Here is a 12,544-nt window from a genome sequence, read left to right on the forward strand (position 1 = left end):
TCATTACTGATGTCACATCATTGTGTGTTCCAGGAAATATCCTGGGTCTGGCTTGATGTGGTAAAGTTCCCCTCTGTCTAATTTGAGGAAGTGATGTAAAACGTAACTAAATCTCTGGTCAGCAGGACATGGTTCTAACTGGTACCAGTGTATCAGAGTCCTGAAGAGAGGAGTTGATTACACATTATGTCTAGATGTCTTTATCATTAAGGTAAAATGTGTAAAATAAACATGACAATAATATTAAGTTGAAACTTGAAGAATCACAACTCTAGACCAATCTGCAACAAGTATTTATTTGATCATCAGAAAAGACATCTTCATTAACCAATAAAAAACATGCTGAGACTACATTGGCTATGCAGTATGTAAACTATGGTCTAAATACATTTTCAATTAAAGAAAGTTGCATTCCAATTAGAAAAACACATTGATACTTACAGTGCTGTGGAAAAGTATCTGCCCCTTTTCTGATTTTATTTATTTTTGCATATTTTTGATACTGAATGTTATTAGATCTTCAACCAAAACCTAATATTAGATATAGTAAACTTGAGTTTACAAAATAACAAAACATATTTATACTTATTTTATCTATTTAATTAACAAAGTTATGCAACACCCAATTCCCCTGTGTGAAAAAGTAATTTCCCCTTTACACTCAAAAACTGGTTGTTCCACCTTTAGCTCTAATGACTGCAACCAAAGGCTTCCTGTAGTTGTTGATCAGTCTCTCACATTGCGGTGGAGGAATTTTGGCCTACTCTTGCATGCAGAACTGCTTTAACTCAGCAATCATCCCCAAACCATCACACTACCACCACCACGCTTGACAATTGATATGACGTTTTTTTACTGTGGAATGCAGTGTTTGGTTTTCATCAGACATGATGGGACCCATCTAGTCCAAAAAGTTAGTAGAATGAACCATGAGTTCTGCTCAGTATCAGATAATTCTACAGGAGAATGACAGGCCATCAGTCTGTCAGCTGAAGCTGAGAGCAGCTGGGTCATGCAGCATGACATTGATCCAAAACACACAGTCAAGTCTACATGAAAATGGTTAAAAAAAAAACACATTTGAAGTTTTGGAATTACCTAGTCAAATTCCAGAACCAATCCAAATTGAGATGTTGTGGCAGGACTTGAAACGAGCAGTCTACATGAAAATGGTCCCTTCATCTAATATTCTGTTTTCTTTGAAGATCAGATAACATTTAGCATCAAAAATATGTAAAAGTTGAGCAAATTAGAAAGGAGCCAAACACTTTTTCACAGCACTGTATATCAACATAACTACAGATAACTCATTTACAGACATGATGTGTGAAAAGTCTGTCTTGAGAACATTACCTGTTATAAAACAACCAAGTCAAGAAAATGATTAAAAAAAACATCTCATGATAAAACACTATTAATGTTTCTAATTAAAACATTTACTTATTTAAACACATTTAATTAGGTTCAGAAAATACTTCTCAGTACAGATTATTAATGTAAATAAAAAAGAGAAATGTTTGGAGAACATTTTACATAATTACAGTTCTCTCTTTGTCATCATTCTCTTCATCTTCTTCTCCTCCTCTTCTTTATTGGGAGACCCCTCTTCCTCCTTGTGGAAGACCTTCCCATCAGGATGCTTTTTCCATGTCACTTTGGTGTCTGCAGGTAACCCCTGCTCCTTCAGCTTGTTCCTTATCTTGAGAAACACAAAGACACACAGAGACCCACACTTTTATAGCATCTATTGCATCTCGTCTACACCGGTCGGTCATGGCCCAAACATTTATTTATATGTACATATTCTTATTCCATCCCTTGACTTAGATTTGTGTGTATTAGGTAGTTGCTGTGAAATTGTTAGATTAGTTGTTAGATATTGTTGCACTGTCGGAACTAGAAGCCAAGCATTTCGCAACACTTGCAATAACATCTGCTAACCATGTGTTTGTGAAAAATAAGATTTGAGATCATCCACAACAGACTAGAACCCAGACCAGAAAGGAGATCATCCACAACAGACTAGGAAGCAGACCAAAGAGGAGGTCTGTGCAGTTGGTATCATTGCTGAGTTGGTTCTTCATGAACAGGGTGACACTCACCTCTTGTAAGATGGCATCCTGAACAGCAGGATCACTGAGGTTCATATTTTGATCATTTGGGGTCATCTTTATTCTCACCACCTGTTTCTTCAGTTGAGGTTTCTCAGGGGTCGGGGAGGCAGTCTGGTGTATAATCCAGGGGGTAGTCGTGGTTGTTGTTGTTCTCGGGGTTGTAGTCATGGTTGTGGTTGTGGTCGGGGTGGAAGCCGTGGTTGTGGTTGTGGTCGGGGTGGAAGGCATGGTTGTGGTTGTGGTCGGGTTGGAAGGCGTGGTTGTGGTTGTGGTCGGGGTGGAAGCCGTGGTTGTGGTTGTGGTCGGGGTGGAAGGCGTGGTTGTGGATGCGGACAGGGTGGAAGGCATGGTTGTGGTCGTGGTCGGGGTGGAAGGCATGGTTGTGGTTGTGGTCGGGGTGGAAGGCGTGGTTGTGGTTGTGGTCGGGGTGGAAGGCATGGTTGTGGTTGTGGTCAGGGTGGAAGTAGTGGTTGTGGTTGTGGTCGGGGTGGAAGGCGTGGTTGTGGTTGTGGTAGGGCTGGAAGGCGTGGTTGTGGTTGTGGTCGGGGTGGAAGGCATGGTTGTGGTTGTGGTCAGGGTGGAAGGCGTGGTTGTGGTCGGGGTGGAAGGCGTGCTTGTGGTTGTGGTCAGGGTGGAAGGCGTGGTTGTGGTTGTGGTCGGGGTGGAAGGCGTGGTTGTGCTTGTGGTCAGGGTGGAAGTAGTGGTTGTGGTTGTGGTCGGGGTGGAAGGCGTGGTTGTGGTTGTGGTAGAGCTGGAAGGCGTGGTTGTGGTCGGGGTGGAAGGCGTGCTTGTGGTTGTGGTCGGGGTGGAAGGCGTGGTTGTGGATGCGGACAGGGTGGAAGGCATGGTTGTGGTTGTGGACAGGGTGGATGGCGTGGTTGTGGTCGGGGTGGAAGGCGTGGTTGTGGTTGTGGTCGGGGTGGAAGGCGTGGTTGTGATTGTGATAGGGGTGGAAGGCGTGGTTGTGGTTGTGGTCTGGGTGGAAGGCGTGGTTGTGGTCGGGGTGGAAGGCGTGGTTGTGGTTGTGGTCAGGGTGGAAGTAGTGGTTGTGGTTGTGGTCGGGGTGGAAGGCGTGGTTGTGGTTGTGGTCGGGGTGGAAGGCGTGGTTGTTGTCGGGGTGGAAGGCGTGGTTGTGGTTGTGGTAGGGGTGGAAGGCGTGGTTGTGGTGGGGGTGGAAGGCGTGGTTGTGGTTGTGGTCGGGGTGGAAGGCGTGGTTGTGGTTGTGGTTGGGGTGGAAGGCGTGGTTGTGGTTGTGGTCAGGGTGGAAGGCGTGGTTGTGGTTGTGGTCGGGGTGGAAGGCGTGGTTGTGGTTGTGGTCAGGGTGGAAGTAGTGGTTGTGGTTGTGGTCGGGGTGGAAGGCGTGGTTGTGGTTGTGGTCGGGGTGGAAGGCGTGGTTGTGGTCGGGGTGGAAGGCGTGGTTGTGGTTGTGGTAGGGGTGGAAGGCGTGGTTGTGGTGGGGGTGGAAGGCGTGGTTGTGGTTGTGGTCGGGGTGGAAGGCGTGGTTGTGGTTGTGGTTGGGGTGGAAGGCGTGGTTGTGGTTGTGGTTGTGGGCAGAGGGACAGTAGTGGTCTTCACATCTGGGTCTACAAGAGAATAAAATCCAACAATGACAGTATTGAGTCTTGGGGAAACAGAGTTCTCCTGTCATCATAATATCAGTTAGATCATGTGGACAATATTGTAATTTACCAGTATAGCAGAAGAAATTATGTCTGTGGTCACAGGGATGAATTATCCATTTAGCATAATTAACTGATTCAAAAAACAATGCAACACAGTTCTGTCCTGAAGCATCAGGATATCCTAATGTCCAGTTTCTGAATGAGGAGTCACTCTGGTCTGACCATATCCAGGAGTCTAGAAACAGACCGATCCACACAGGAAGTCCCCTCAGTGATATCTTCTGATCTATCTCTGTGTTCTCAGTCTGGTTCCTCACACTGACCAGGTCTGTGTGATGCTGTCTGCAGTAACTCTGAGCATCTATCCAGGTCTTGCTCTCCTGAACTAAGACGTATGTTAGGTTGGTGTCTTGTTTTCCTGCAAAAGTCAAATTTAAAAATCAATACAAATATCCATTGAAATATAATCTACTGATCATCTATAGTACATGTTGTCATTGATTTGGTAACAGATCAATAACTGATTAACAACTTAAAGCTATCATCAGTCTATGTTTCAACTCAATGGCAGCCCCAGCACTTAGAACAGGCTTCATCATTAGTATGTAAACACTCACCATCATAACAGATGAAGTGATGCTGGTCATCACAGGAGGCGTTGTTCCACAGCCCAGCTGTACTCATGAAAGCACAGTTACCATTTTGGGGTGTCCCAGTGTCCCAGTTTCTGAATTCAGTCTCCCCCTCTCTGTAGAAACGTCTGCCTGCCAGAGACCAGTGCCACTTCATGGAGTCTCCCTTCTCCAATCCAATCCAGGACAGAACATCAACACTACCACTGGTAATCAGCCTGTTCTGGTCCTCCATGTCATCTACTGTAGCCAGATCAGTGTAATGTGCTCTGCAGTAACTCTGGGCATCAGTCCAGTTCATGTAGTTGGTAATGACGTGATACTGATTCAGACACGAGGAAGGTGTGTGGAATCCTGTGAAAAGAATAATGATTAATGAGGGACATTTTTTCCATCAACTTCTCAACCCCAACCACACTATCTATGGATCTGTTAACATACAGTACAGTACACCTTGGTGTGCAAACACACACACACACACACACACACACACACACACACACACACACACACACACACACACACACACACACACACACACACACACACACACACACACACACACACACACACACACACACACACACACACACACACACACACACACCAAGCAAACATTTGCCCTGTGTGGGTATTCAGAGGCCAAGGTGGTTACGGGCTAGCCAACAGCAATCACAACACAGGCTATTCAACAGCAAGCCCACAGCAACATCTCAGTGGATGACAGCAGGAACTTTGTTGTCTTTCTGGTGTAATGTAACACATAAGATAAATAATGGAGTTTTCACACTTGTTCATTTTCAGCCATTATCTGTGAACTCGGAATGGTTCGCTTATTTGTTTGTGCAGATTCAACACTCCAAAGCAACGCAGACACATAAGTTATACTCGCTCCCCACTGAGTTCAGTTCGCTTGAACTCCGATATCCGGTTCCCATTTTTAGGACAATGTGAACACAAAGCTCCCCAGGTCTGCTTGTCATTATTCCCGCACCACACGCTAGTCTACAACAACACTGTTTCTCCTGACATAACCCCTCACACTAGACTACTGACATAACCCCTCACACTAGACTACTGTCATAACCCCTCACACTAGACTACTGTCATAACCACTCACACTAGACTACTGACACAACCCCTCACACAAGACTACTGACATAACCCCTCACACTAGACTACTGACACAACCCCTCACACAAGACTACTGACATAACCCCTCACACTAGACTACTGACATAAACCCTCAACCTAGACTACTACATAACCCCTCACACTAGACTACTACATAACCCCACACACTAGACTAATGACATAACCCCTCAAACTAGACTACTGACATAACCCCTCACACTAGACTACTGACATAATCCTTCACAGTAGACTACTGACATAACCCCTCACACTAGACTAATGACATAACCCCTCACACTAGACTACTGTCATAACCACTCACACTAGACTACTGACATAATCCCTCACACTAGACTACTACATAACCCCTCACACTTGACTAATGACATAACCCCTCACACTAGACTACTGACATAACCCCTCACACTAGACTACTGACATAATCCCTCACACTAGGCTACTGACATAACCCCCCACACTAGACTACTGACATAACCCCTCACACTAGACTACTGACATAAGTCCTCACACTAGACTAATGACATAACCCCTCACACTAGACTACTGACATAATCCCTCACACTAGACTACTGACATAACCCCCCATACTAGACTACTGACATAACCCCTCACACTAGACTACTGACATAAGTCCTCACACTAGACTAATGACATAACCCCTCACACTAGACTACTGACATAACCCCTCACACTAGACTACTGACATAACCCCTCACACTAGACTACTGACATAACCCCTGACACTAGACTACTACATATCCCCTCACAATAGACTACTGACATAACCCCTCACACTAGACTACTACATAACCCCTCACACTAGACAACAGACATAACCTCTCACACTAGACTACTACATATCCCCTCACAATAGACTATTACATAACCCCTCACACAAGACTACTGACATAACCCTACACACTAGACTACTGACATAACCCCTCACACTAGACTATTGCATAACTCCTCACACTAGACTACTACATAACCCCTCACACTAGACTACTACATAACCCCTCACACTGGACTACTACATAACCCCTCACACTAGACTACTACATAACCCCTCAAACTAGACTACTACATAACCCCTCACACTAGACTACTGACATAACGCCTCACACTAGACTACTGACATAACCCCTCACACTACACTACTACATAACCCCTCACACTAGAAAACAGACATAACCACTCACACTAGACTACTGACATAACCCCTCATACTTGACTACTGCATAACCCCTCACACTACACTAATGACATAAACCCTCACACTAGACTACTTCATAACCCCTCACACTAGACTACTGACCTAACACCTCACACTAGACTTCCACATAACCCCTCACACTAGACTACTGACATAATGCTTCACACTAGACTACTACATAACCCATCACACTAGACCAATGACATAACCCCTCACCTAGACTACTGACATAACCCCTCACACTAGACTACAACATAACCCCTCACACTAGACTACTGACATAACCCCTCATACTAGACAACTGCATAACCCCTCACACTACACTAATGACATAACCCCTCACACTAGACTACTGTCATAACTCCTCACACTAGACTAATGACATAACCCCTCACACTAGACTACTGACATAATCCCTCATACTAGACTAATGACATAACCCCTCACACTAGACTACTGACATAACCCCTCACACTAGACTACTGACATAAGTCCTCACACTAGACTAATGACATAACCCCTCACACTAGACTACTGACATAACCTCTCACACTAGACTACTGACATAACCCCTCACACTAGACTACAACATAACCCCTCACACTAGACTACTGACATAACCCCTCATACTAGACAACTGCATAACCCCTCACACTACACTAATGACATAAACCCTCACACTAGACTACTTCACAACCCCTAACACTAGACTACTGACCTAACACCTCACACTAGACTACTACATAACCCCTCACACTAGACTACTGACATAATGCTTCACACTAGACTACTACATAACCCCTCACACTAGTCCAATGACATAACCCCTCACACTAGACTAGTGTCATAACCCCTCACACTAGACTAATGACATAACCCCTCACACTAGACTACTGACATAATCCCTCACACTAGACTACTGACATAAACCCTCAAACTAAACTACTGACATAACCCCTCACACTAGACTACTGACATAACCCCTCACACTAGACTTCTGACATAACCCCTCACACTAGACTATTGCATAACTCCTCACACTAGACTACTACATAACCCCTCACACTAGACTACTACATAACCCCTCACACTAGACTACTGACATAACCCCTCACACTAGACTACTGACATAACCCCTCACACTAGACTACAGACATAACCCCTCACACTAGACTACTGACATAACCCCTCATACTAGACTACTGCATAACCCCTCAAACTCCACTAAGGACATAAACCCTCACACTAGACTACTTCATAACCCCTCACACTAGACTATTGATCTAACACCTCACACTAGACTACTACATAACCCCTCACACTAGACTACTGACATAATGCTTCACACTAGACTACTACATAACCCCTCACACTAGACCACTGACATAACCCCTCACACTAGACTAATGACAAACCCCTCACACTAGACTACTGACATAACCCCTCACACTAGACTACTGACATAACTCCTCACACTAGACTACTGACATAACCCCTCACACTAGACTACAACATTACCCCTCACACTAGACTACTGACATAACCCCTCATACTAGACAACTGCATAACCCCTCACACTACACTAATGACATAAACCATCACACGAGACTACTTCATAACCCCTAACACTAGACTACTGACCTAACACCTCACACTAGACCTCCACATAACCCCTCACACTAGACTACTGACATAATGCTTCACACTAGACTACTACATAACTCCTCACACTAGACCAATGACATAACCCCTCACACTAGACTACTGTCATAACCCCTCACACTAGACTAATGACATAACCCCTCACACTAGACTACTGACATAATCCCTCACACTAGACTACTACATAACCCCTCACACTAGACTACAGACATAACCCCTCACACTAGACTACTGACATAACCCCTCATACTAGACTACTGCATAACCCCTCAAACTACACTAATGACATAAACCCTCACACTAGACTACTTCATAACCCCTCACACTAGACTACTGACCTAACACCTCACACCAGACTACTACATAACCCCTCACACTAGACTACTGACATAATGCGTCACACTAGACTACTACATAACCCCTCACACTAGACCAATGACATAACCCCTCACACTAGACTAATGACATAACCCCTTTCACTAGACTACTGACATAATCCCTCGTACTAGACTACTACATAACCCCTCACACTAGACTAATGACATAAACCCTCACACTAGACTACTGACATAACCCCTCACACTAGACTACTGACATAACCCCTCACACTAGACTACTGACATAACCCCAGACACTAGACTACTGACATAACCCCTGACACTAGACTACTGACATAACCCCTCACACTAGACTACTGACATAACCCCTCACACTAGTCTACTGACATAAGTCCTCACACTAGACTAATGACATAACCCCTCACACTAGACTACTGACATAACCCCTCACACTAGACTACTGACATAACCCCTCATACTAGACAACTGCATAACCCCTTAAACTACACTAATGACATAAACCCTTTCACTAGACTACTTCATAACCCCTAACACTAGACTACTGACATAATCCCTCACACTAGACTAATGACATAACCCCTCACACTAAACTACTGACATAAACCCTCAAACTAAACTACTTACATAACCCCTCACACTAGACTACTGACATAACCCCTCACACTAGACTACTGACATAACCCTCACACTAGACTACTGACATAACCCCAAAAACTAGACTACTGACATAACCCCTCATACTGGACTACTGACATAACCCCTCACAGTAGACTACTGACATAACCCCTCACACTAGACTAATACATAACCCCTCTCACTAGACTACTACATAACCCCTCACACTAGACTAATGGCATAACCCCTCACACTAGACTACTGACATAATCACTCACACTAGACTACTACATAACCCCTCACACTATACTAATGACATAACCCCTCATACTAGACTACTGACATAACCCCTCACACTAGACTACTGACATAAGTCCTCACACTAGACTAATGACATAACCCCTCACACTAGACTACTGACATAACCCCTCACACTAGACTACTGACATAACCCCTCACACTAGACTAATACATAACCCCTCTCACTAGACTACTACATAACCCCTCACACTAGACTAATGGCATAACCCCTCACACTAGACTACTGACATAATCACTCACACTAGACTTCTACATAACCCCTCACACTATACTAATGACATAACCCCTCACACTAGACTACTGACATAACCCAACAAACTAGACTACTGACATAACCCCAAACACTAGACTACTGACATAATCCTTCAGAGTAGACTACTGACATAACCCCTCACACTAGACTAATGACATAACCCCTCACACTAGACTACTGTCATAACCACTCACACTAGACTACTGACATAATCCCTCACACTAGACTACTACATAACCCCTCACACTTGACTAATGACATAACCCCTCACACTAGACTACTGACATAACCCCTCACACTAGACTACTGACATAAGTCCTCACACTAGACTAATGACATAACCCCTCACACTAGACTACTGACATAATCCCTCACACTAGACTACTGACATAACCCCCCATACTAGACTACTGACATAACCCCTCACACTAGACTACTGACATAAGTCCTCACACTAGACTAATGACATAACCCCTCACACTAGACTACTGACATAACCCCTCACACTAGACTACTGACATAACCCCTCACACTAGACTACTGACATAACCCCTCACACTAGACTACTACATATCCCCTCACAATAGACTACTGACATAACCCCTCACACTAGACTACTACATAACCCCTCACACTAGACAACAGACATAACCTCTCACACTAGACTACTACATATCCCCTCACAATAGACTATTACATAACCCCTCACACAAGACTACTGACATAACCCTACACACTAGACTACTGACATAACCCCTCACACTAGACTATTGCATAACTCCTCACACTAGACTACTACATAACCCCTCACACTAGACTACTACATAACCCCTCACACTGGACTACTACATAACCCCTCACACTAGACTACTACATAACCCCTCAAACTAGACTACGACATAACCCCTCACACTAGACTACTGACATAACGCCTCACACTAGACTACTGACATAACCCCTCACACTACACTACTACATAACCCCTCACACTAGAAAACAGACATAACCACTCACACTAGACTACTGACATAACCCCTCATACTTGACTACTGCATAACCCTCACACTACACTAATGACATAAACCCTCACACTAGACTACTTCATAACCCCTCACACTAGACTACTGACCTAACACCTCACACTAGACTTCCACATAACCCCTCACACTAGACTACTGACATAATGCTTCACACTAGACTACTACATAACCCATCACACTAGACCAATGACATAACCCCTCACCTAGACTACTGACATAACCCCTCACACTAGACTACAACATATCCCCTCACAATAGACTATTACATAACCCCTCACACAAGACTACTGACATAACCCTACACACTAGACTACTGACATAACCCCTCACACTAGACTATTGCATAACTCCTCACACTAGACTACTACATAACCCCTCACACTAGACTACTACATAACCCCTCACACTGGACTACTACATAACCCCTCACACTAGACTACTACATAACCCCTCAAACTAGACTACTACATAACCCCTCACACTAGACTACTGACATAACGCCTCACACTAGACTACTGACATAACCCCTCACACTACACTACTACATAACCCCTCACACTAGAAAACAGACATAACCACTCACACTAGACTACTGACATAACCCCTCATACTTGACTACTGCATAACCCCTCACACTACACTAATGACATAAACCCTCACACTAGACTACTTCATAACCCCTCACACTAGACTACTGACCTAACACCTCACACTAGACTTCCACATAACCCCTCACACTAGACTACTGACATAATGCTTCACACTAGACTACTACATAACCCATCACACTAGACCAATGACATAACCCCTCACCTAGACTACTGACATAACCCCTCACACTAGACTACAACATAACCCCTCACACTAGACTACTGACATAACCCCTCATACTAGACAACTGCATAACCCCTCACACTACACTAATGACATAACCCCTCACACTAGACTACTGTCATAACCCCTCACACTAGACTAATGACATAACCCCTCACACTAGACTACTGACATAATCCCTCATACTAGACTAATGACATAACCCCTCACACTAGACTACTGACATAACCCCTCACACTAGACTAATGGCATAACCCCTCACACTAGACTACTGACATAATCACTCACACTAGACTACTACATAACCCCTCACACTATACTAATGACATAACCCCTCATACTAGACTACTGACATAACCCCTCACACTAGACTACTGACATAAGTCCTCACACTAGACTAATGACTTAACCCCTCACACTAGACTACTGACATAACCCCTCACACTAGACTACTGACATAACCCCTCACACTAGACTAATACATAACCCCTCGCACTAGACTACTACATAACCCCTCACACTAGACTAATGGCATAACCCCTCACACTAGACTACTGACATAATCACTCACACTAGACTTCTACATAACCCCTCACACTATACTAATGACATAACCCCTCACACTAGACTACTGACATAACCCAACAAACTAGACTACTGACATAACCCCAAACACTAGACTACTGACATAATCCTTCAGAGTAGACTACTGACATAACCCCTC

At 44.2% G+C, this 12,544-nt stretch overlaps 1 protein-coding gene across 1 annotated transcript; it reads right to left on the reverse strand.

Moving 5' to 3' along the window:
- Window positions 1-1,578: 1,578 nt before the first annotated feature.
- Window positions 1,579-4,747, reverse strand: LOC106608539 (GATA zinc finger domain-containing protein 14). Its single transcript, XM_045722578.1, has 5 exons — window positions 4,354-4,747; window positions 3,804-4,154; window positions 3,578-3,697; window positions 2,103-3,536; window positions 1,579-1,699 (listed from the first exon to the last, which is right to left on the reverse strand). The coding sequence occupies exons 1-4, from the start codon at window positions 4,667-4,669 to the stop codon at window positions 2,206-2,208; spliced, it is 2,118 nt and encodes a 705-aa protein (XP_045578534.1). The 5' UTR covers window positions 4,670-4,747; the 3' UTR covers window positions 1,579-1,699; window positions 2,103-2,205.
- Window positions 4,748-12,544: the final 7,797 nt, after the last annotated feature.

The sequence above is a fragment of the Salmo salar genome, chromosome ssa07, assembly GCF_905237065.1.
Source record: "Salmo salar chromosome ssa07, Ssal_v3.1, whole genome shotgun sequence".
NCBI classification, from domain to species: Eukaryota; Metazoa; Chordata; class Actinopteri; order Salmoniformes; family Salmonidae; genus Salmo; species Salmo salar.